At 49.8% G+C, this 20,879-nt stretch overlaps 1 protein-coding gene across 6 annotated transcripts in view; it reads right to left on the bottom strand.

The window, feature by feature from the left end:
- Nucleotides 1-20,879, bottom strand: part of SLC12A4 (solute carrier family 12 member 4) — a 48,819-nt gene that overhangs the window by 19,610 nt on the left and 8,330 nt on the right. For all 6 annotated transcript variants that reach the window (XR_011741265.1, XR_011741266.1, XM_071814402.1 and 3 more), the window contains exons 2-6: nucleotides 7,643-7,737; nucleotides 4,999-5,130; nucleotides 1,423-1,569; nucleotides 850-904; nucleotides 322-452 (exon numbers count right to left, since the gene is read on the bottom strand). Coding sequence is in view for 4 of the 6 variants with exons in the window: in XM_071814402.1 (XP_071670503.1) it covers nucleotides 322-452; nucleotides 850-904; nucleotides 1,423-1,569; nucleotides 4,999-5,130; nucleotides 7,643-7,737 (560 nt within the window). In the remaining 2 variants the exon portion in view is untranslated. The remainder of the gene's footprint in view (nucleotides 1-321; nucleotides 453-849; nucleotides 905-1,422; nucleotides 1,570-4,998; nucleotides 5,131-7,642; nucleotides 7,738-20,879) is intronic.

Genomic DNA, 20,879 nt, shown 5'->3' with positions numbered 1-20,879 from the left:
CGAATGCTCAGTTCATCGGAAAAGGCAAGGGCTGACAGCCCATGCTATTTCAGCAGTACAACTGGGGCAACTCTATCAATGGCACATGCGTATCACTGATAAAGCCGCACTTCCACCTGTGTTTTCAGGAGACCTCCCATTCTGGATACCTGTGGAGTGTGCAGCTTCCAAAGGGAAGCACTAGTGGTACGGAACTGGACACCAAGAAAATGAACTTCTGGTCTCTACCTGCAAATGTGTGTATGAATATGGGACAAGAATACTGCAGCACTTTCTACGTGCTATTTGTCTTAAAAGCAGGACTACTCCAGTGCTACTCACCAACAGAATCTCAATGGCACCAAGGATATACATTGCTCCTGCAAACGTTGTTCCCAAGTAAAAGCACAGCCCTACAGCTCCACCAAACTCTGGGCCTAATGACCTGGATATCATGAAATAGGAGCCACCAGCTGCGAAACAAGAAAAGTGAGAGTACAATTACAATTCATTCATTCTTATAAACTGTAAAATATTCACAACAAGAACACAACAAAATTATAGACTGTGTATCTGCTTTCCGATACACAGGGGGTTCAACTGAGGTATCTTTTTGTTAGCATAGGGGTAACTAAAAACCAAATGAATTAATCTTTAGCCTAACTAGTACCTAGCATTTCTTCATAGTATCAATTCAGGCTTTGTATCCCAGCTTGAACAAACTTCTCTGGAATAAAACCACATTAACAGCTTACAGCAACTTCAAAAAACAAACCAAACCAACCAACCAGCAGCACAAAAAACCCAAAACAACAGCAACAAGATAAACGCAAAACCCACACAAATGAAAAGTTTGCTAACTACACTTACCTGGAACAACACCATTTGTGGCAATAGCACTCATTGATATGGTCGTCAGCATAGTCTGGGAAAAGCAAGGAAAAGCAAGCAATTGTGTCAACCACGTTTCGTAAAACATCACTTATTTCTTGATAGAGCAAAGCTGCCGCTACATATAGGATAAAATATTCCTATTTATTCTGCCTTCATTATCTGAAGGAAAACAAGGGCAGCAGGAACTGAACTGTCAAGTTGTTGAGAGCTCTGCCCGAGAGACGAGCAGCGCTTCACCGGGCCCCGGGGAACGCGGGGCCCCTCCGCCCGCAGAGCTGAGCCCCGCGGGAGCCGGGTGGCCGGCACCGGCACAGGAAACGGCTTTGCTGCACAAACACCGTCGTCAGGACCGTGCCTACACCACATACAGGTTGCCCGTCTAGAAACACTAGGGGCGAAAACAAAACGAATCTCATGGCTACAAACATAGCAGAAGCGTTTGGCATTAGTCTGGTTTTTCTTTACACATACATCTACAGCGCAGCCTCTTCAACTTTCTCAGTAGTTTCAGAGGTTATGTCACATGCATTATTTTAGTTATATACTTACGCAACAGCAGCAAAGTAAAACAATCAGGAAGGACTGCAGAACTCCAGCCATTCCAACCATCCAAGTCAGCCGAAGGAAGAGAATCACCCCGAAGATATTCTGCATGCATGGTAAATACACCCCCATCAGGGTGCCCATGCTGGGTGACTGAAAAACAAGTTAATTGGCATTCATTAGCTGGAATTATTCAAAGCACAGATAACAAAAACATTCTACAACTTCAGTTTTTCAAATGGTAGAAATTCGGGAAGCATAATGTAGACACACAAACACCATTGCGCTGGACTTCCAGAAAACACAAAGCAAACTCCTAACACCAAACCCATGAATTTCCAAACAAAATCCTGTCCCATCTTCACATTTGAAGTAATTCTACTCAGCATTTAACACCAATTACTAACAACAGAATGTACATGTACTGGTTTTATTGGAGGACCACAGAGCTTCCTGAAATAAGGAGGTTATTATGTTCTATCTAGCTACCAAATGACAAAAAAATAAACAGCATGTGCTGCACAAAGGAAATAAAGACAGTTTGGAAAACACTGTTTTTGATCACCCAAGAAGGGACAGAAAAATCTCAAAAACAGTCTTAATTTCAGCGACGCAGCTCATGTTTCGGTTCACTCTAATCAGCTGCAGACACACAACGACACGAATATTGACCCGATCTGAAGGACACTATTTCCATTGTGCCGGCGTGACGGGCTGTCAAAGCGCCTGGCTGCGGGGCCCAGGGACATCGACCGGCAAGGACAGCCCCTGCGGCTGCTGCGAGGACGGGCAGCAGCGCGGCGATGGACCCTCTGGTTAGAGATGCACGAACTACAACAGTCGGTCTCATTTCCCACCATGGGAAGGGGCGATGGACCCTCTGGTTAGAGATGCACGAACTACAACAGCCAGTCTCATTTCCCATCATGGGAAGGGGCGATGGACCCTCTGGTTAGAGATGCACGAACTACAACAGCCCGTCTCATTTCCCACCATGGGAAGGGGCGATGGACCCTCTGGTTAGAGATGCACGAACTACAACAGCCCGTCTCATTTCCCACCATGGGAAGGGGCGATGGACCGCCTGGTTAGAGATGCACGAACTACAACAGCCCGTCTCATTTCCCACCATGGGAAGGGGCGATGGACCGCCTGGTTAGAGATGCACGAACTACAACAGCCGGTCTCATTTCCCACCATGGGAAGGGGCGATGGACCCTCTGGTTAGAGATGCACGAACTACAACAGCCGGTCTCATTTCCCACCATGGGAAGGGGCGATGGACCCTCTGGTTAGAGATGCACGAACTACAACAGCCGGTCTCATTTCCCACCATGGGAAGGGGCGACGGACCCTCTGGTTAGAGATGCACGAACTACAACAGCCCGTCTCATTTCCCACCATGGGAAGGGGCGATGGACCGCCTGGTTAGAGATGCACGAACTACAACAGTCGGTCTCATTTCCCACCATGGGAAGGGGCGATGGACCGCCTGGTTAGAGATGCACGAACTACAACAGTCGGTCTCATTTCCCACCATGGGAAGGGGCGATGGACCGCCTGGTTAGAGATGCACGAACTACAACAGTCGGTCTCATTTCCCACCATGGGAAGGGGCGATGGACCCTCTGGTTAGAGATGCACGAACTACAACAGTCGGTCTCATTTCCCATCATGAGAAGGGGCGATGGACCGCCTGGTTAGAGATGCACGAACTACAGCAGCCGGTCTCATTTCCCATCATGGGAAGGGGGTATTTTTACAGCACTGAGATTGCAAAGTGCTTTAATACAACATGGTATTCAGAACACACAAAAAGCAGCCCAATTTCTACCCTATTACATGGAGTAGTGTCAATTTTACCTGATGTGTTTTTAATACAGCATGCTATTATCAAAAATAATGGGAATGCTGAAACAGGGTAATATGATTATATTAAGCTGTTTTGCTCTGAACTTATCCTGATCTTTATTTGCATCTTCCACAAACTGCAGCAACTATTCTAAGAGATTAGAAGGGGGCTAGTCATGCAATATATTTCCCAGAGCTTGTGGAAACATTCAGGTTTCTTTTGATCCTGTCACTGTAGAAAGCAGGTGCTGACAACACCAATCTCCACCAGCTGGAGCACATCATTCTCTAGTCCTTTAAGCTTAAACTCTGTAAAAGAGATCTAATTTTTTTGATACCCTACCCCTCGGATATCGGGCCACTTCACCTGCACGTAACTGCCTTGTCTCTTCTTTTGTGCGCCTGTGGTTTTTTGTCAGTTTGGGGGTTTTTTGCCACCTGAGTGGATATGATTTGGTGGGCAGTGGTGTGCTAGGTCACAAAAACGTATTCGCTGAGAGACCTGTCTTACCTGCTCAGACAGAGAATTAAATATTCACTTATGGAAAGGACTGCTTTCTCCACTCGACGTTTTGAACAGCAGCTCGAGGCTGCTCATCCTCCCTGCTCCAGCTGCTGTCTCTGGGTGCCAGCTCCAGCAAGCGGCACCCCGGGACGGCAGCTCGCCTGTTGTCACTGCATCCAGCAACGAGACAGCGCTGGCACTAAAAACAGAACCTGCTCTTGTGCTGGGGTGGACATTCACGCTTTTGTACTAATGCTCAGTTGGGCAGGATAAGGTAACAGCAATGCACTGAATTATACCACAAAGATGACTCCAGTGTAGAACTATGCAGAGTAAGGAGCTGGAGCGTAAGGGAGCCGGACCTGGCGCACAACACGGGGTGACACACGTTCTCTTTGAGAGCAATGTGCTCTCTTTCAGCATTATCCCTGCCATCTCTTTCTGAAATGGCTCAAACTTTGACAGAGCAGTACTATAACATCTGTAGAATTCAAGTGCTATCTTAGCGTTTTGGAAAGCTTTCTTTTGACAAAATCTGCAAGCAAACTGACAAGTGCCATAAAATGCAGCCATACCACTCGAGGGCTTTGAACTGACTGAAACACTTGCCGGGCTGCCAGAGCATTAAGGAGAACAGTTAGATTGCAGCTCTCCTGATAGAAATCTAACCACCAACAATCAGCTCCACTTTCTACCTAGTTATTTACAAGGCCAGCCCAAATGGGCTAACCGCCTAAACGCAGATCCTTTGGGGCAGAATTCAAGTGCTCGAGTGCCCAACACCAGAATGACACTTGAGCTGCCCCAGGGTGTCCAACGTGACCCCCACCCAGCACTCCAGAGGGTGGTGTATCCTGCAAGTCTCGTTTAATACCTACCAGGCTTGTAGAGATGTCAGATGCTGCTGGGCAGCTAAAACAGTGCTAGGAAAAAGCTGAGGTTCTTGGTTTGTTGCTTATTCAATTCACTGCTAAAAGCATATCCTACTTATCTAAATCCGTATCAACCAAATGCACCTGCACTGCAGCGCACTGTGCTTAACCACTACATCAGCCCCAGCTCTTTGGTAACATCTGGTTACCTGCAGAGTTCCATGTTATTTCTTCGAAACACTGCCACGGTTCCTGACCGAGGTTAAGATAAAGCAGAAAGAAGTCCAGGTCCCCAAAAATCACATATGGAATCACCCTGTTCATCAGCTGGCCGTGGAGAGAATCTTTACTTACTTTTGATACTTTCTTCTTCGAGCCATCAGTACTTTCTGCTTCTTCATGTTCCTTAACACCTTGGGTGAGATTTGTGTAGTTGACCAACTTGCCAAGCAGCGATGACACCTTTGGCCGTATGTCAAGTTCTTCCTGTGGAAGAAGCACCAGGTCACCGCCTGCGCCGCACAGCGCTCGCGAGCAGCAGCTCACGGCCCCCGGCCCCCGGCCCGCGCGAGCCCGCGGGGCCGCACGGGAACCTCGTCCAGGGCACGGCCGAGTACCCCACCGCGCCCAGACCGCTGGTGAGAGGACGCGATCTGCAAATCCGACACGAAAAGGCTACCCCAACAGGTCTGCACGCTTCTTAGGTGCTGAAAAGCATGAATTACAGCAGTAAAGAAAAAGTCTCAGCCTTGGGACTGTAAAAAAATGGACGTGTACTTTGCATTTATCTCTACTGAGAGTGTTTACTGACGGATATACTTTTCAAAAGGTCAAGTTGCCACTTAAATCAGAGATTTAGTAATTAAACTCCAGTCGTGGGCATGCATGCACTCTGATAATTCGATTACTTTTTCACACTATGCAATCTAATCCACACGGATCTAGATAAAAACCCCAAAAGCCGCGCATATGGAGGCCTCACGCCTCCACATTCATCCCATCCAACTTCTGTTTCTGAAAGTCAGTTCAAGGGGAAAAAGGAAAATCAGAACAAAACCATTCCCTTCCCCTTTCTCTTTCAAATTAAAATGTCTACGTGTCTAATTGCGCAGCAAGTAATGCATGTAGAGAAACAACTTTCTACACAGGAAACAAAAAAACATTTTAAAAAAGATGTCACTGCCCTGAGTTTTATCTCCATGGATGTTCACAGCTTCTGAGAGGATCAGTAGCACCATGTGCTTTGTACCTGACAGCAGAAACTGACCCCAGTGTCCCTTTTCTTATTCCTTCCTCTGATCCCATCCGCAGTTCACGTCTTTAAACGCCCCATTACTGTTCCTTCCAGCAAGAGGCTGAGGCAACACGCGCTTCCCGGCCAGTTGAGCAGCTCGGCCCCTGGGATGCTCCCAGCTCCTCCTCTTCAGCGCCACAGAAGGAGCCGGCAGCCCGGCTGCGCCACCGCCGTGGCACTTACGAGGAAGGGGGGTGTGTGGCAAGCAGCAGCCTCGTTCTATGAGGGTGTGTGACCAGCAGCAGCCTCGCTCTATGAGGGTGTGTGACCAGCAGCAGCCTCGCTCTATGAGGGTGTGTGACCAGCAGCAGCCTCGCTCTATGAGGGTGTGTGACCAGCAGCAGCCTCGCTCTATGAGGGTGTGTGACCAGCAGCAGCCTCGCTCTAAGAGGGTGTGTGACCAGCAGCAGCCTCGCTCTAAGAGGGTGTGTGACCAGCAGCAGCCTCGCTCTAAGAGGGTGTGTGACCAGCAGCAGCCTCGCTCTAAGAGGGTGTGTGACCAGCAGCAGCCTCGCTCTAAGAGGGTGTGTGACCAGCAGCAGCCTCGCTCTAAGAGGGTGTGTGACCAGCAGCAGCCTCGCTCTAAGCGGCCAGCTCGTCACCATCTGCGAGCGAGCGGGCGCTGATCATGCACCTGCCTGCCTCGGAGGGAGGAGACACCTCAGCGGGGAGCACACTTCCAAGTCCTGGAGCTCAGTGCGCTGCCTGCAGACACGGCTGCGGCGCCTCCACAGCGAGCGGGTGGGCAGCGCTGCCGGCGCGGGCTCCACGCCATGCGGCCGCACTCCACGGGCCAGCCTGGCAGGACACGCGGCCAGCCCGCGCTGCCCCGCACCGCGCCCGCACAGTGGGGAACGCGGGGGCCCTGCCCGCAGAGCGGGGAACGCGGGGGCCCCGCACCGCGCCCGCAGAGGGGAACGCGGGGGCCCCACCCACAGAGCAGGGAACACGGGGCGCACGTGGCCGGTGCTGCGGTGAAGCCGCAGCTCAGAAGCCCAGCTGGAAGCAGCGGCAGAGCCACGCGCAGACTGCGCGCCTCCCAGCACCGGAGCTTCTGAAGGGATTTCTTCTCTTTCGGAAAGTCGGTGTTGGTGCACAATGACACATCTGCGCTGAACGCCGCGCCGGTGAGCTGAGGATGCGAAGGAGGATTCTGCCAGAGCTGGCGTGGCTCCAAGCCTCTCACACGGGGCCAGCCGCACGCTCTGCCCCGCGCTGCCGGGCGCGCGGGACAGCTGAGCCTCTCCACCCCACGGGCTCTCTCTGCCCACTCGCACCGCAGACAACACGCACCCACGAAGAAGCACAGAGGAGAGATCTGTGGTACAGACACACTGCAACTGTAATACCGGACCCCCGGGTTAATTTGAGTACCTGAATTCAGGCACTCTGCTACAAAATAACACACTCCTCCTTTACACACTGAATCAGCTCATGCTTATTTTCCACACTGATTAGCTCACAGTGCCACAGCCTCACTGTCTCAATTATTCAGGTTACCTCTGGCACCATTCTATTTTGTACCTTCATGGACACATCCCTAAAATGCACCACTGGCTCTTTGGTTTGGCACGCAGCGAGAGTCAGGTACCAGCACTGCCTGGACACTGCAGCACTGTCTGCCACTTAGAACGATGTGCTCAATCCCTGCATCTTGGAAGATCACAAATCACATTACGGGTATGAAAAACCGTTAGAAATTACCTCAAACAAGGCCAGGTTTCTGTCATAGTAATCGCCTCCCTTGCCAGCTTCTGCACTGTTCAGGAAAGGGCTGTTTTCTTTATGGTTGCCATGACCTGCAGAGAAAAAGAGAAACAGGTCCAGATAACAGTAGAAAGCCAGATATCCCAAGGAAACTTCATAACCTTGACAAAAACCACGGGGAAATAACTTGTCTGATCAGTGAATCTGCTTCTTTTCAGTATCTAATGTTACGCAATGCTATTGATATTAGAGGTGCCGCTCTCAAAGCAGAGTTTCTTCTGTTTCCACTCCTCCGTTTTCATTAAAATGGAATTAACAGTAAAGGCTGCCTCAAAGTAAAACTCACAAGTCGGGTCACAACTACACCGCTATTCTGCGCCTTTACTGTCTAATGTTCCTTTTATAACTGTGTCTTATCTAGAACGGTGACAAGTGAAGACAGTTCTCACGCACTCGGAAACAACTGCTATGAACAACTTTTGAGCACTATGTCCAAACAGATTAGGCAGACCGAACAACTCACTCAGACTAGATTCTATTATTACACAATACAGGTAAATATCAACCAAACCACCACCCCCCCCGCCTTTTCTTCTGCCATTGGGATTTCGGTGGTGGTGTCTGGGTTTTTCACTATGCCCACTCCTCCCGGACCTGAAACCTGCTCACCCTGCGATGCCCTTACCCGTACTGCACTTCGAACACTCGGACTGGGCATGCTTCAGGCTACTCTGACAGTTTCAAGTTAAAACCTAACATCAGGTACAGTAAGAGCAAAACATTCACATACGCAACGTTACAACGTTAAAAACAATGTTAAAAACAAAGAAGACACGGAAGATCAGTAGAGCTTTTTGTAACAAGTAGTAAAACGGCACCACAGCATAAAATGACCTCTGGAAGGTAAAAAAGCAAACCAAAAGCAAACCAAACAAACAGCACACAGAAAAAGAAAAGGGGGGAATTGATTCCAGCATTCAGAATTTCTTCGGCCTGTGGCCCCGTTACACCCTGCTTGACGGGCAGGGCCCTTTCCTGGGCTGTAACCGCTCCTCCCCGCGCCCAGCCAGCGCCAGCGGAGCCCCAAGGGTCTCAGCACGGCAGCACCAGCCGAACACCGCTTTACTCACGAAACCGGCCACTGAGGAAACGCGCAACCGAAGAGATGCCGCAGGTTAAAGTGCTGTACACTGAATACGGAAAATCAAGAGATTAAACAGCTGGATTTTTGGTGCATATCTTCAATGATTAAGGTAATAAATTCAACAAGGCTACACCACATTATTTTAATGTAACTGAAGTGAAAGTATCTCTGAATTTTGAAATCCGGATCCACTTACAAAATGAATCGAACAGGCAAACAGAAACACCCCCCTACGCACAGTGATCAGCACCCATCGCACCGTTAGGAAAGTAATCAGTGTACGCAAACACGTTATGAGAAGGTTCGGTGCTGCGTTACTGACGGGGAGGGTGCGCGGAAATGAGCGCGATGTGCTGGAAATCGCTCACAGATGCTTCGAACAGAACTGCTGGGAAAACAACGTTACAAACAACAGAGCTGTTTAAGTTTCTGGAAGCGAACAGTTAGCTGAGCAAGAACGCTGGCGAGAGCCGCCTGCTGCGTCACACGTACGCCGGCTGCGTCACACGTACGCCGGCTGCGTCACACGTACGCCGGCTGCGCCACACGCACGCCGGCTGCGCCACACGCACGCCGGCTGCGCGCGGGGCCAACAGCCAGCAGCCAACAACCAACAGCCAGCAGCCAACAACCAACAGCCAGCAGCCAACAACCAACAGCCAGCAGCCAACAACCAACAGCCAGCAGCCAACAACCAACAGCCAGCAGCCAACAACCAACAGCCAGCAGCCAACAACAGCTCACTGCCCTGTCCACGGGCCACTGCCTTGCACACGTGGGCGCGGGGGATCTGCTGACCCCACCTACACCTAAGAGACGTGCACACTGCTGTACATTGTAGAATCTTTTGCACAACTAGAAAAGTATCAGTAATCTTAGCAACGCAGGATCAAAATAAAATGTTTATCAACATCAGTAAAGGTACAGGTTTACTAAAAAAACCTGCAAAATCTACCTGCTTGCTCTGTTTGTTCTGTCCGTATCGGCAGCAGGAGTGCACAAGGTCGTTTGCCGCAGTACGTATAGAAAGCTGTGCCGCAGTCCATTCTGTCCCATTGTGGTCAAAGTACATTTGCCATTTTTGCTGAGGAAATGGAGCTATCTACCACATAGGTTTTACTCATCAAATTGGACACAGGAGCAACTGACAACTAAAGCACCAACAGAAGCGCTGTCTACTTGATTCTTCCAGACTGGTCTGTGGTATCTTCTCATCATTACACTTACCAAACACAGGAAGGTCATGAGCAACTTGGTTTTATTTTGCCATTTCCTATGTTCTGGCTCTGGTAACCCAATGTTCGGGAAATCAAAAAATCAGAAAAAATAAAATCAAACTACCTCCTTTTTTTTTTAAATCACTGAGTGATTTTTAAATCAATTATTTGCTGTCTTAAGTTTTCCTTGTTCTTCTATCGGAACCCTACCTTACAGATGCAGCTTACCACTGTCTCAAAGAAGTATAATGGGTGTTCCTCTACTTGTAACACCTACAGAAACTCCCACCCTGTCTATGTCTAAAAACCACAGTGTTGTCAAGCTAACTCCATCGCAGATTTTTATACAGGATGACAATTGTTTTACCCTTTTCAAAATGCCAAGTCTCTCTTTAGTGCCATCAGCACAACCCAGGCGCAGTTGAAGGTCACTTCAGCCACCCTCTGAGCCTGACGAGGACCAGTGACTCAAGATCCACCCCCAGGTTAATCAGCATTATTTTCAGACGCATCGTCGTTTTACCCCCAGTAGGTTTCCCACGGCTGTCTCTTCAGAAGCTTCCTCGCTCTCAGAAAGAGCTTCCAGCTTCTCTCTCATTTTCCATCTGCGTTTTCAAGCATCTCCCAGCTCCATCCCATCAGACTTCCTCTCCAAATCTGACTCCTTGGTGTGCTTGTTTTATTTGTCTTTCTGCCCCAGGAAACCCAAACAAAGCAAACTTCAACAGAAAAACATCAGCAGAACTAGCGCTTTGAAACAGAGGAGAGTTAGTGATTGGAAACAGAGTCTTGGTTTTGCAATTTCTAGGGCACGCTTTTCTTTCAATAGAAAAAGTCAGATGATAGAGGGGTACAGCTGGTTTTTTACCACATTCACAGCACCATTTCCATTATCTTTGAAGTACACACAGATTACAAATTACTGTGGACAATGCAAAAGTAAAAGCGAACTTTAACACTACATGATTCTACTGATGCAGTGAAGTGCCACACTAAACCCCCTCTCAATCACAGCACACTCCTGTGCTCCTGTTGAAAGCGTAAGTTTACATTCACGTTCTTTACAATGACACCGTTTTAACTTCACCAATACGTAGAACTGCGTGCTGCAGAGATGTGTGCCGATTTAAGAAGAGTGCCACGTTGCTAAGTTAAATACAGCTAATCAAAATATAGCCAAAATCACCTTCATCACAGCTGCATGTTTGGTGCAACCCCTACTTTTCAGACAGCCCAAATCACAGTTCCAAAGTGCTGATCTCATCTTCTCTCTTTTCATATTGCTTCCAGTTCCATTAGTAAAACCTATTGCAGATGACCATTTCCTCCACAGGAATCACAAGTGTACGCTGACAAAACAGAACAGAACGGGCTGCAGCACAGAATGTGACACAGACTGCAGCCGAGCACATTCCGTATGCCAACGAGCAACACCAGCAGCTTCAGAGAGACTTACTTGCATGGGAAGAGCTTGTTATCTCCATCAGCTTTGGAAGGGAGCGGAGGTGACCTCGGAAAGCTAGCGCGGGGAACTGCTGCCCCGGCCCCGCAGCAGGACAGGTCACCTCCTGCAGCGCGAAGTCTCCTGGGCAAGCACCATCTTGTGACGTGCGTACAGTTTCCCACATTCTTAGTTATCAAGTCTCTGGTCTCAGACAGTAGCTATGTGGTGTTAGTTTTCATCATGCAAGATTGTTTTGCAAGGAACATTTCTTAAAGAAGAGTTATATACTCTGCAACAGAGAATAATTTGTTTACCTTAGTCCCCAATTAATCTCAAATTTTGAGGCACGCAAGCTATATTCCAAGTAGATTAATGTTTCGTCTTTACTTGTCTCATTGTTTCTCAGTCTTCATTGTCTTTTGATAATTAAGGCACTTTTGAATGCTCTTCCAAACCAAATAACTCTATTTACAGCCACCACTACAATTATACAGTTTATTTAAAGATCACCATGTTCCCTGAACTTTTTAGAGTTTTCCTACTCAGGTACAGACACAGGTCTGTAGAGTAAAATTCGTCATTATGTGGATTACACAAGTTCTGTGAACAAAGATGGTCCACAGAACAAACCTAAAAATCCGAGGTGTGCACACTGCACCACGCGTGCAAACACACAGCCCACAGAGCAAAGGCAACAAAAGGATGTCCAAACTTTTGCCTAACTTCTATCTCATTGCCAAGAAAAATACTGTGGCAAAACTGTACCAGATGGTCTACTCGCTGCTTTTAGTTTGTTCCTCTCCCAAAGGTTTACGTTGTGTCTGTTTTTGAGAGCAGAGAAGCACACAGACCGCTCCACACCACCGCCCTCCTGCCGGAGGGGTGGGCCCAGCGGCGGCCGCGCTGCTCCGCGTGCGGGGGCACGGCTCCAACGAGCCCTCTGCAGTAACCGAGCGATGAAAACCAGGGCTCAGAACTACAAACAAAACACATATACAAAAGTAACTACAAGACAGACAGATTAGTGGACATAGATGAAAGGTGAACAATTAGGCACAGTGAGACTACTGTAAAGAAAGACGAGGAAGCTTCACAGAGGTGAAGTCTGCTCAGCCGACTGCTCAAAGAACCAGCCCTGGGAGAAGGTGGCAGGTGTGGCTGCATGACTCGATCTGCTGAGGTTTCATTCTCCTCCACTGTCAGTTTCTGAACACCCTTAAAGAACACTACCACTCCCCTACTCCATCATGTTCAGCTCAATAACTGGAAATGAACACATTTTAAAGCAACTTCAGATCACTCCATTCGGACGTGACTAACTCAGACACACACTCATCTAATTCCTATGGAGGCTCTATTTATAATACCTGACAAGTTACAGTAAGCTGGAGGCACACAGGGACACTGCCTGACGGGCTCCAGTCTAGCCCGTGCAGAGAACAGCAGGGCTGAAAACACGGTAATGCTAATTTAGCTGCAGTAAGGCCGAAAACCTAAAAATATATCCCAAGAAGGCTGTACCGCGATCACCAAGCTATGGCACTTGGCGTTTACGGGCACACCTGTGAGCCGGTTAGAGCACAGCAGGCGGGGGCACCTCCGCCCCGCGCACTGGGGAGAACGCCGAGCCTGCCACGGAGCGCCGGGCTCCGCATCCCCGTAACTGACAAACAGCAGATGTTCGCTAGGAAACTACCTCAAAGGAAAGCGCAACGCTCCCCCCCAGCGTAACTTCATTTCTAGAGGAGCACAAGAGCCAGTGTCTCACTTGCAGCTGTACTGTGCATGCAGACTCCTTTGTGCGCACCGCGGTTAAAAACAAAGCGCTGAAACAGGCCGTAGAGCAGCTGACTTCTGCCATCCAGACACCACTCCACGCCTGGCCACAAAGCCTGTGGCAGCCAGGGACAAAACTGAGCTATTCGCATGCGCAGGGAACATAAGCTACACTTTCTTTTTAATTAAAAAAATCAACCCTTCTTAATATTCCATTTACAAATCACTGTAATTTAAGATTAGAAATTAGAGTTGATATCCAAGCCGTCGGTGTGGAATTCCTTTGACCTAATTTCAGCTATGGAAACAGCAGGCAGCTCTGTTCAATCAATCGCGTAGGGCGGCTCCTTCCCCAGAAAGGGACGGCGCAGCTTCGGTCCCTGGAGTGGACCCGGACAGGCCTGGGAGCGCTGCGCGTCACCCCCGCAGAGCTGACCCGAACCACCATCCCTGGAGTGGACCCGGAGAGGCCTGGGAGCGCTGCGCGTCACCCCCGCAGAGCTGACCCAAACCACCATCCCTGGAGTGGACCCGGACAGGCCTGGGAGCGCTGCGCGTCACCCCCGCAGAGCTGACCCGAACCACCATCCCTGGAGTGGACCCGGACAGGCCTGGGAGCGCTGCGCGTCACCCCCGCAGAGCTGACCCGAACCACCATCCCTGGAGTGGACCCGGACAGGCCTGGGAGCGCTGCGCGTCACCCCCGCAGAGCTGACCCGAACCACCCATCCCTGGAGTGGACCCGGACAGGCCTGGGAGCGCTGCGCGTCACCCCCGCAGAGCTGACCCGAACCACCCATCACTGGAGTGGACCCGGACAGGCCTGGGAGCGCTGCGCGTCACCCCCGCAGAGCTGACCCGAACCACCCATCCCTGGAGTGGACCCGGACAGGCCTGGGAGCGCTGCGCGTCACCCCCGCAGAGCTGACCCGAACCACCCATCCCTGGAGTGGACCCGGACAGGCCTGGGAGCGCTGTGCGTCACCCCCGCAGAGCTGACCCGAACCACCCATCACTTCGAGGTACGCAAAGCTCACCCTGCTTCAGAAAGCAAAGCAGGTCTATTCTGATCTATTCATGCTCTTCCAGAATTTCATGTGTCAAGATCTTCTGCAAATTTCTACACAACTGGTAATTGAGCCAGCATTCTGACCACAAAACCAAAATAGGTTGGCTACACTTACTGTTCCCGTAAGACCCAGAGGCAAGTTAATACACCCAAGAAAACAAAGTTAGAGGAACCATGGGATTGCTGCAAACAGAAATTACGTTCGGGTTGAATATTTCTTCCTTGCATAATGAGGTCATTTTATTAGTCACAACGTTGTTTTTGAAGACATTTGTTCACAGCCTTAAGGATAAAGTTTTACTATAAAAAGCTATCTATGACCATTTTTATTACACTTCAGGGTTTTGGTTTGCTTGTTTCTGCAAAAGAAACTGTTTTAACGCAGTTCTTGAGAAAGCGCTTTCCAGATGTTACCAGCGATACCACCTTCCCAAGCGCTTGTGCCGCGAGATAAACCCCGGGCTGTCACAGGAGGCCGCGCCACGTGCAGACAGACAGCCGCGCAGACAGACAGACAGACAGCCGTGCAGCCAGCTGCACAGCCAGCCGCGCAGACAGACAGACAGCCGCGCAGACAGACAGACAGACAGCCGTGCAGCCAGCTGCACAGCCAGCCGCGCAGACAGGCAGACAGCCGCGCAGACAGGCAGACAGACAGCCGTGCAGCCAGACAGACAGCCGCGCAGACAGACAGACAGACAGCCGTGCAGCCAGCTGCACAGCCAGCCGCGCAGACAGACAGACAGACAGCCAGCCGCGCAGACAGACAGCCAGCCGCGCAGACAGACAGCCAGCCGCGCAGACAGCCAGCCAGACAGCCAGCCACGCAGACAGCCAGCCAGACAGCCAGCCGCGCAGACAGCCAGCCAGACAGCCAGCCGCGCAGACAGACAGCCAGACAGCCAGCCGCGCAGACAGACAGACAGACAGACAGACAGCCGCGCAGACAGACAGACAGCCAGCCGCGCAGACAGACAGACAGACAGCCGCGCAGCCAGATGGCCCCTCACCGCCTGCGGGGACGCGCTGCGGGACCCAGCGCTGCTGAGAGAGAGCCCTGAGCAAGTGCCCTGGCCTTTGCCAGATCAGGAACCTCGATACGTCCACATTTTGGCACCAAAGCATTCAAGAGCATTGCTGAACTACATCAAGACCCTGTGATACTATGATAACCTAAGAAACACGTAGATGACAATTTGATCTCAAATACATTCTACATCTGCTAATATATTTTATTTATGCGGTTCCTCACAAATGGCTGGACTAAACCAAACTCCTGTTCACTCTCAAAACTGATACAAAACCTCTTTCTTGGTTCTTTCGGAAGACCATAACAAACTGTTCAACTTGCAATTATATTTTTGCAGAGATGTTTATCTATAAATTTCATAAACAGAAATCAGATATTGCTGCTTTTCTTAAATTACTCACTTCCAACTGCTTAGCAAAAATCCTAATTCAACACTGGTAACAGTCCAAAGTAGAAATCTTATTTAAAAATAACAGTAATTTAAAAAGACGGCCCATTCGAAATGTTTGTTCCCTCACGGACAACACCAGCCAGCAGCACGAGGCATTTCCAACGTGAGAGTTCGGATCACTGGCAGCAGAGCCGGCAGCTGCCGTCACAAATTGGGGAATACTTATTTTCCCTGTAACTACAAAGTACCCAATATTATCCAGAGCACTTTTTTCCACGCAAAAAATAAAAAAGCCATGATTCAAAACTTAACTTTCAGATTTTTCAAAGCTAAAACCAAGAACTTCATTATTTTGCAGTAGCAAAAGATTGACAGTGACGTTCCAAGCTCGGAAAAGACAGTTCTCAAAATATTTCGAAAGCTTCTTTAAGGTCTTGGCCTTGGAGGTGGTGTATTTTCGGTATTTTTGGTGGTGGTGGGTTTTTTGTTTGGTTGGTTTTTAAATTAGGACTACAATATTTACACCAGGAAGAGGAGAAACAGGCAATAAATAGCGCTGCCCCCAGTTAGATAAAACTCAGCGGCACCGGCGATGAAGGACTCGGTGGGTCCGCTAACGCCGGCTCCCGCGGCACCCGGGGCGGTGCCTGGGGGCGGCTGACGGCACGGGCTGCGCGGTTCAGGCGGACCCGCTGTTCTGTAACAGCCACAGTCGCGCTGCACAACCCGTGCAACGAGAGGGCCACACAAGAGGGACGGCCAGCGGGACACAGATGGCTGTGCGTCGACGGGTGTGCGCCGACGGGTGTGCGCCGACGGGTGTGCGCCGAGAGCCTGCAGGCAGCACAGAAACCCTGTCCTCCGAACGCAGGCTCAAACCAAGCTCACACTGAACCCACACACGCTCCATCAGAAACTGCAGCTTAAATGACAAATACTGACATCCACGGGTATTTTAAGAACATGAAGTGTTCCCCATCCTGAGACTAGCACACACCAGTGTTCACTGCTAAACTGACACTGCCACTGAAGCTTTGAGTTTACTGAATACCCAACGAGTAACGGTGCGCTTCCTAAACTTCTGTAGGCACCACATCGCAGATAGCAGCACGTATTTATAGCCAGCTGCAGCTTCTTTCCACAAAAATGACATCAACGAAGCACAATTTCACTAAAAGGTAAATTTAAAAGCTGTATTGTTGATAATATATCAGTTCTTCTGAAACAGAGCAGAGTTCTAAAGACTCTGTGTTTGTGTTCTGCACGAAGGAAGCAGCCAAAGCTTTCCCAGACAAAGACTGGGCCAGAGCACAGAACTAAGTGTACAAATGAGCGCAATCTGCGATAAGCGCGCGAAGTTACCGCCAGACCCCCACCGCACGCTGGAGAGCAGCTCTACCAGCCAAGCTGACTGATCCTACACAAATCGAAGGACTCAGCAATTCAATAATCCTGCGCTTCAGAAAGCACCACTTTATTCCTCAGTTAAGACAGACTGATACTATAAGAACACTGTAATCCTTTGTAGGTATTAATACCAACATGAAGTACTTACCCTTAAGCAATAACTCTCTGCCATTTTCAGTCATTTGGTTTACCATTGTTCTTCTCTCTGTTCCTAGCACATGCTTTAGTAAACGCCTTCTCTGCGAAGTCCTGAGGATCGCACGAGTTTAACAATATCGTATTCCCAAAAGAACTTTGCTCTGCTGCTGGCTGCACTGTTCAATGAGACTGATCTTCGGGAAGCAAAAGGGTGTCTTACAGGAAGCTGAACTGACACTGATTTAATCCTGGAATTATAATCCTTTCATCACTGAGAAGATACACCAATGTCAGGATGTTACTGCAGATGGTTTGTGTGAAACGCGACAGCAGTCGCCGTCCAGAGGCACACTGCCAGCTCTTTGCACACTTGTTCAGAAAGCGTGTGCCACAAATCTACTGCTCCGAGTGTGGACTCGGACAGCGTTCTGAACCTACCATGCCACGAGAAGCATAGCTCTGTGACGTGAGCCCTCCAGGCATTTCAGCTTTCAAGTGAAAACAGTGATGCATTTCTTTCCATCTTCAATACCTTTTAATATTATTACCCATTAATGGACAACTAATACGCAAGATCACAAAAAAAGCGCACATCAGCGTGACAGAATCAAGGTTTCTGTAAGATACACGAGTAAATACGGACTTCACGACTCTGGGCAGCTGATGATTACCAGAATCCCCTCCGCCCTGCTCACCCACAAGGAGATCCCTGGAGAGCAGCACGCAGACCTACCCACGCTGTACAGCGGGGCAACCGCCAAGAGCGCCAGCGCAACTAAAGACACCGAGCCACTGCTGAGAAATTGGGTTTAGGAACTCGCATCACTCAGGAGCTTTCATAATGTAACTTGTCATTGCCAGCTGAAAAAAAACACTATAAAAACAACCTTTGTACTTCACTGTAATCCACTGCAGAGGTTCTTTCATGTGGAACAACTCCAAATCACTTCTCCTGACCATCCTCCCTGAAACTCCATCCCTTCACATGCACAAAGGCACCTCAGACACAGCACACCCTGTATCAAAATACAGGGAGAAGCATTCCAGCATTTCCCTGCCTCAGGAAAAGCCTCTTAACTTGCTGTAAAACGTTCCCACTGTCTCTGAGACAGCAACGTGGGTCTAGGAGACCAGCACGCACGTTCCACGCAATATTCAGTTCACCTTTCTCTCCGATACCCAATACGGAAAATCGCTTCCAGCCCTACAGCGGCTCAGCCGACGGCGGCCGTGCGGGGAGAGGAGCCCCCGCAACGCGCACCACAGCTCCAGACACGGCTGCTCCCTTCTCCTGCTCCACCCGTGCAGAGAAACGGCTGCACAGACACGAACCGTGAGTGGGGACAGGGACCGGGAAGCCCACATTGCCACCGGCTCACAGAACTTCTGCAGGAAACAAGCGGAGATAGAGGAGAAACGAGCCAGGGTGCTAAGGATCTTCAGACATACAGAAAATGTAGGTTTAACTACTCTGAAAATTTCAATGTATGTACATTCTCTGCCTTACATACCATATAAATGTACATTAACAGATATCTACTATCCATTAATGGAAGACAGCACAAAAACATCTGTAATCAGTTACAGCTTATTGTGAAGCTCTGAATGTTATTAAGTTTTCAGTTAACTCATACAGAACGTGCTGAATATCAGATTTTCCTTACATTTGAGAAGTACTTTGTTCCATATGAAAACAAAATGTGCGAAAGATTTCTTTTCAACTAAGCAAAAAAAGACAAAAAAAAAAAAGAGCTAAGTTTGTATGCGCTCCAAGGACGAAGAGCTGACCACCGACCTCCAGGGCGAAGCGGGACAACCGGCCACCCGCGGCACCCCTGCCCGCAGCGCCCGGGGAAAGCACCGGGCAGCAGGAGAGCTCCCCAAGCAAAGGGAGGCACTGCACCCCACCGAACGCTTCAGAGGGCGGAGAGTGCTCGGCCGGGGACTTGTTCACCACCAAACCACAGCGCTCGTCGAACACATCTGTTCGAACACACACTCACGGAGAGCTCACAGGCCTTCCAAAACAGCACAAGATACTTGACACTGTGCAACACACGGCACAGACCAAGGCACAGCCAGGAAATCCAGAGGTGGACTCTGCACAGGTAACAAAGCTCGGGCTGCTCAGCTTGCAAGCACAGACAGGGTCATAACAGGAATCAGCGTTGCTGTACGTAATTCTATGAAAAACAACTATACTCCAGGGCATAAAAATGCGTTTTACTGCAGCAATCAGCAATTTAAAGTATGCAAGGGCAAGTCTCAACAAGTCTGCCCTCCTTAGGAGTTACCCTCGCTCAGCAAACGGGCAGCTGCTGATGGCACAGCACAAAAATCGTCTTTTTCCTTGACATGGACATAAAAGACAAAAGTTTTGGATGGCCTGACCTGCTCCACCCTAGGGAGGCAGCAGTAACGACCGAATGATGCTCCAAGTCTCTCATATAAACACAAGAAATTGCTGGCTACTGGTTGAGGAAAATGAAGGTTGGTAATTAGACCGTAGGAGAAAAACAACAGGTACAGTTTTGTTCAGGCATAATTAGCTTGAACCTATACATAGTACAGCATGGCTCTGCCTAAACACACAGCTCTGCGCCAGCTCGCCTCTCCCAGGACCCTGTTACACCAGCTCGGCTCCAGCCCCTGCAAGCCGGCTCCCAACGGCAGCCACAGCCCCGGCTCTGCTCTCCAAAGTCATCGACGGACTGCAGCTCATTACATTGCGGACGTGCCGATCAATGGCAGAGCTGGGCTTGCAGGACAGCGCAGGTCACTCGAGTGGACCAGGCAGGAGGCGGCAAATGAAGCCCTGGATTCCAGGGGACAGACCCGTGGGACAGGCTTCCAGGGAACAGGAGGCCAAGCCAGGACCTGAACCCCTGGCAATGCTGCTAAGCCCTACGGAAATGAGCTTCTCGCTTTCCGGTCCGAGCGCTGCGATCACCAAGACGAGGAGGGACGGTGACCGTCCCCCCGGCACCATCTCCTCGCTCGCCCAGCTGCCGGCACCGGCCTCCCGCCCCCCGCCCAGCAAAACGCCGCTTCGCTCGCGTTTCCAACCAGCCTTGGGCTGTCTCCAGCCAGCACAGCACGGCCGACCCCACGGAACCGCCAGGTTATCAACCTTCCCCATTCCTCCATAAGCTAATTGAGTCAAAGCTCTTTTGGGGCAATTAGTGCTTTATTCTGCACATCAAACTCCGCCTCTCTGTCCTACAGAGCAGAACGAAGATCAAGAGATGATCAAGAAAAAATTCCACCACGTACCTTTAATAGCAGCAAAAATTTTGGGGAAAAAAATGAAAAAGCATTCCCAGAAGTGCTCTAGCCTACACCTCCGCTGCTCCGACGGGAATTCAGAGTGCTGGAAAGCAAACAGCCTTCTTCTCCAGGACAAACCTAGTAACCTAACACTAAACCAAACACCCTATTACATGGTCTACTTGGAAAAAACATTACCCCTTTAACACAGTAGTTTCTTTTTACGGTTAAGAAACGACAGTCTGAGACTCAGGAAACAGCGTTTAAAATGAGAGCCACTCAGGACAAACAGGTGGCACCCAGCCTACAACGCAACCTCCGCACGGCTGTGCAGAGGGGACCAGAACCACA

This window comes from Patagioenas fasciata, chromosome 13 (genome assembly GCF_037038585.1).
Source record: "Patagioenas fasciata isolate bPatFas1 chromosome 13, bPatFas1.hap1, whole genome shotgun sequence".
Classification (NCBI taxonomy): Eukaryota; Metazoa; Chordata; class Aves; order Columbiformes; family Columbidae; genus Patagioenas; species Patagioenas fasciata.
This window is presented reverse-complemented; position numbering and strand designations above follow the sequence as displayed.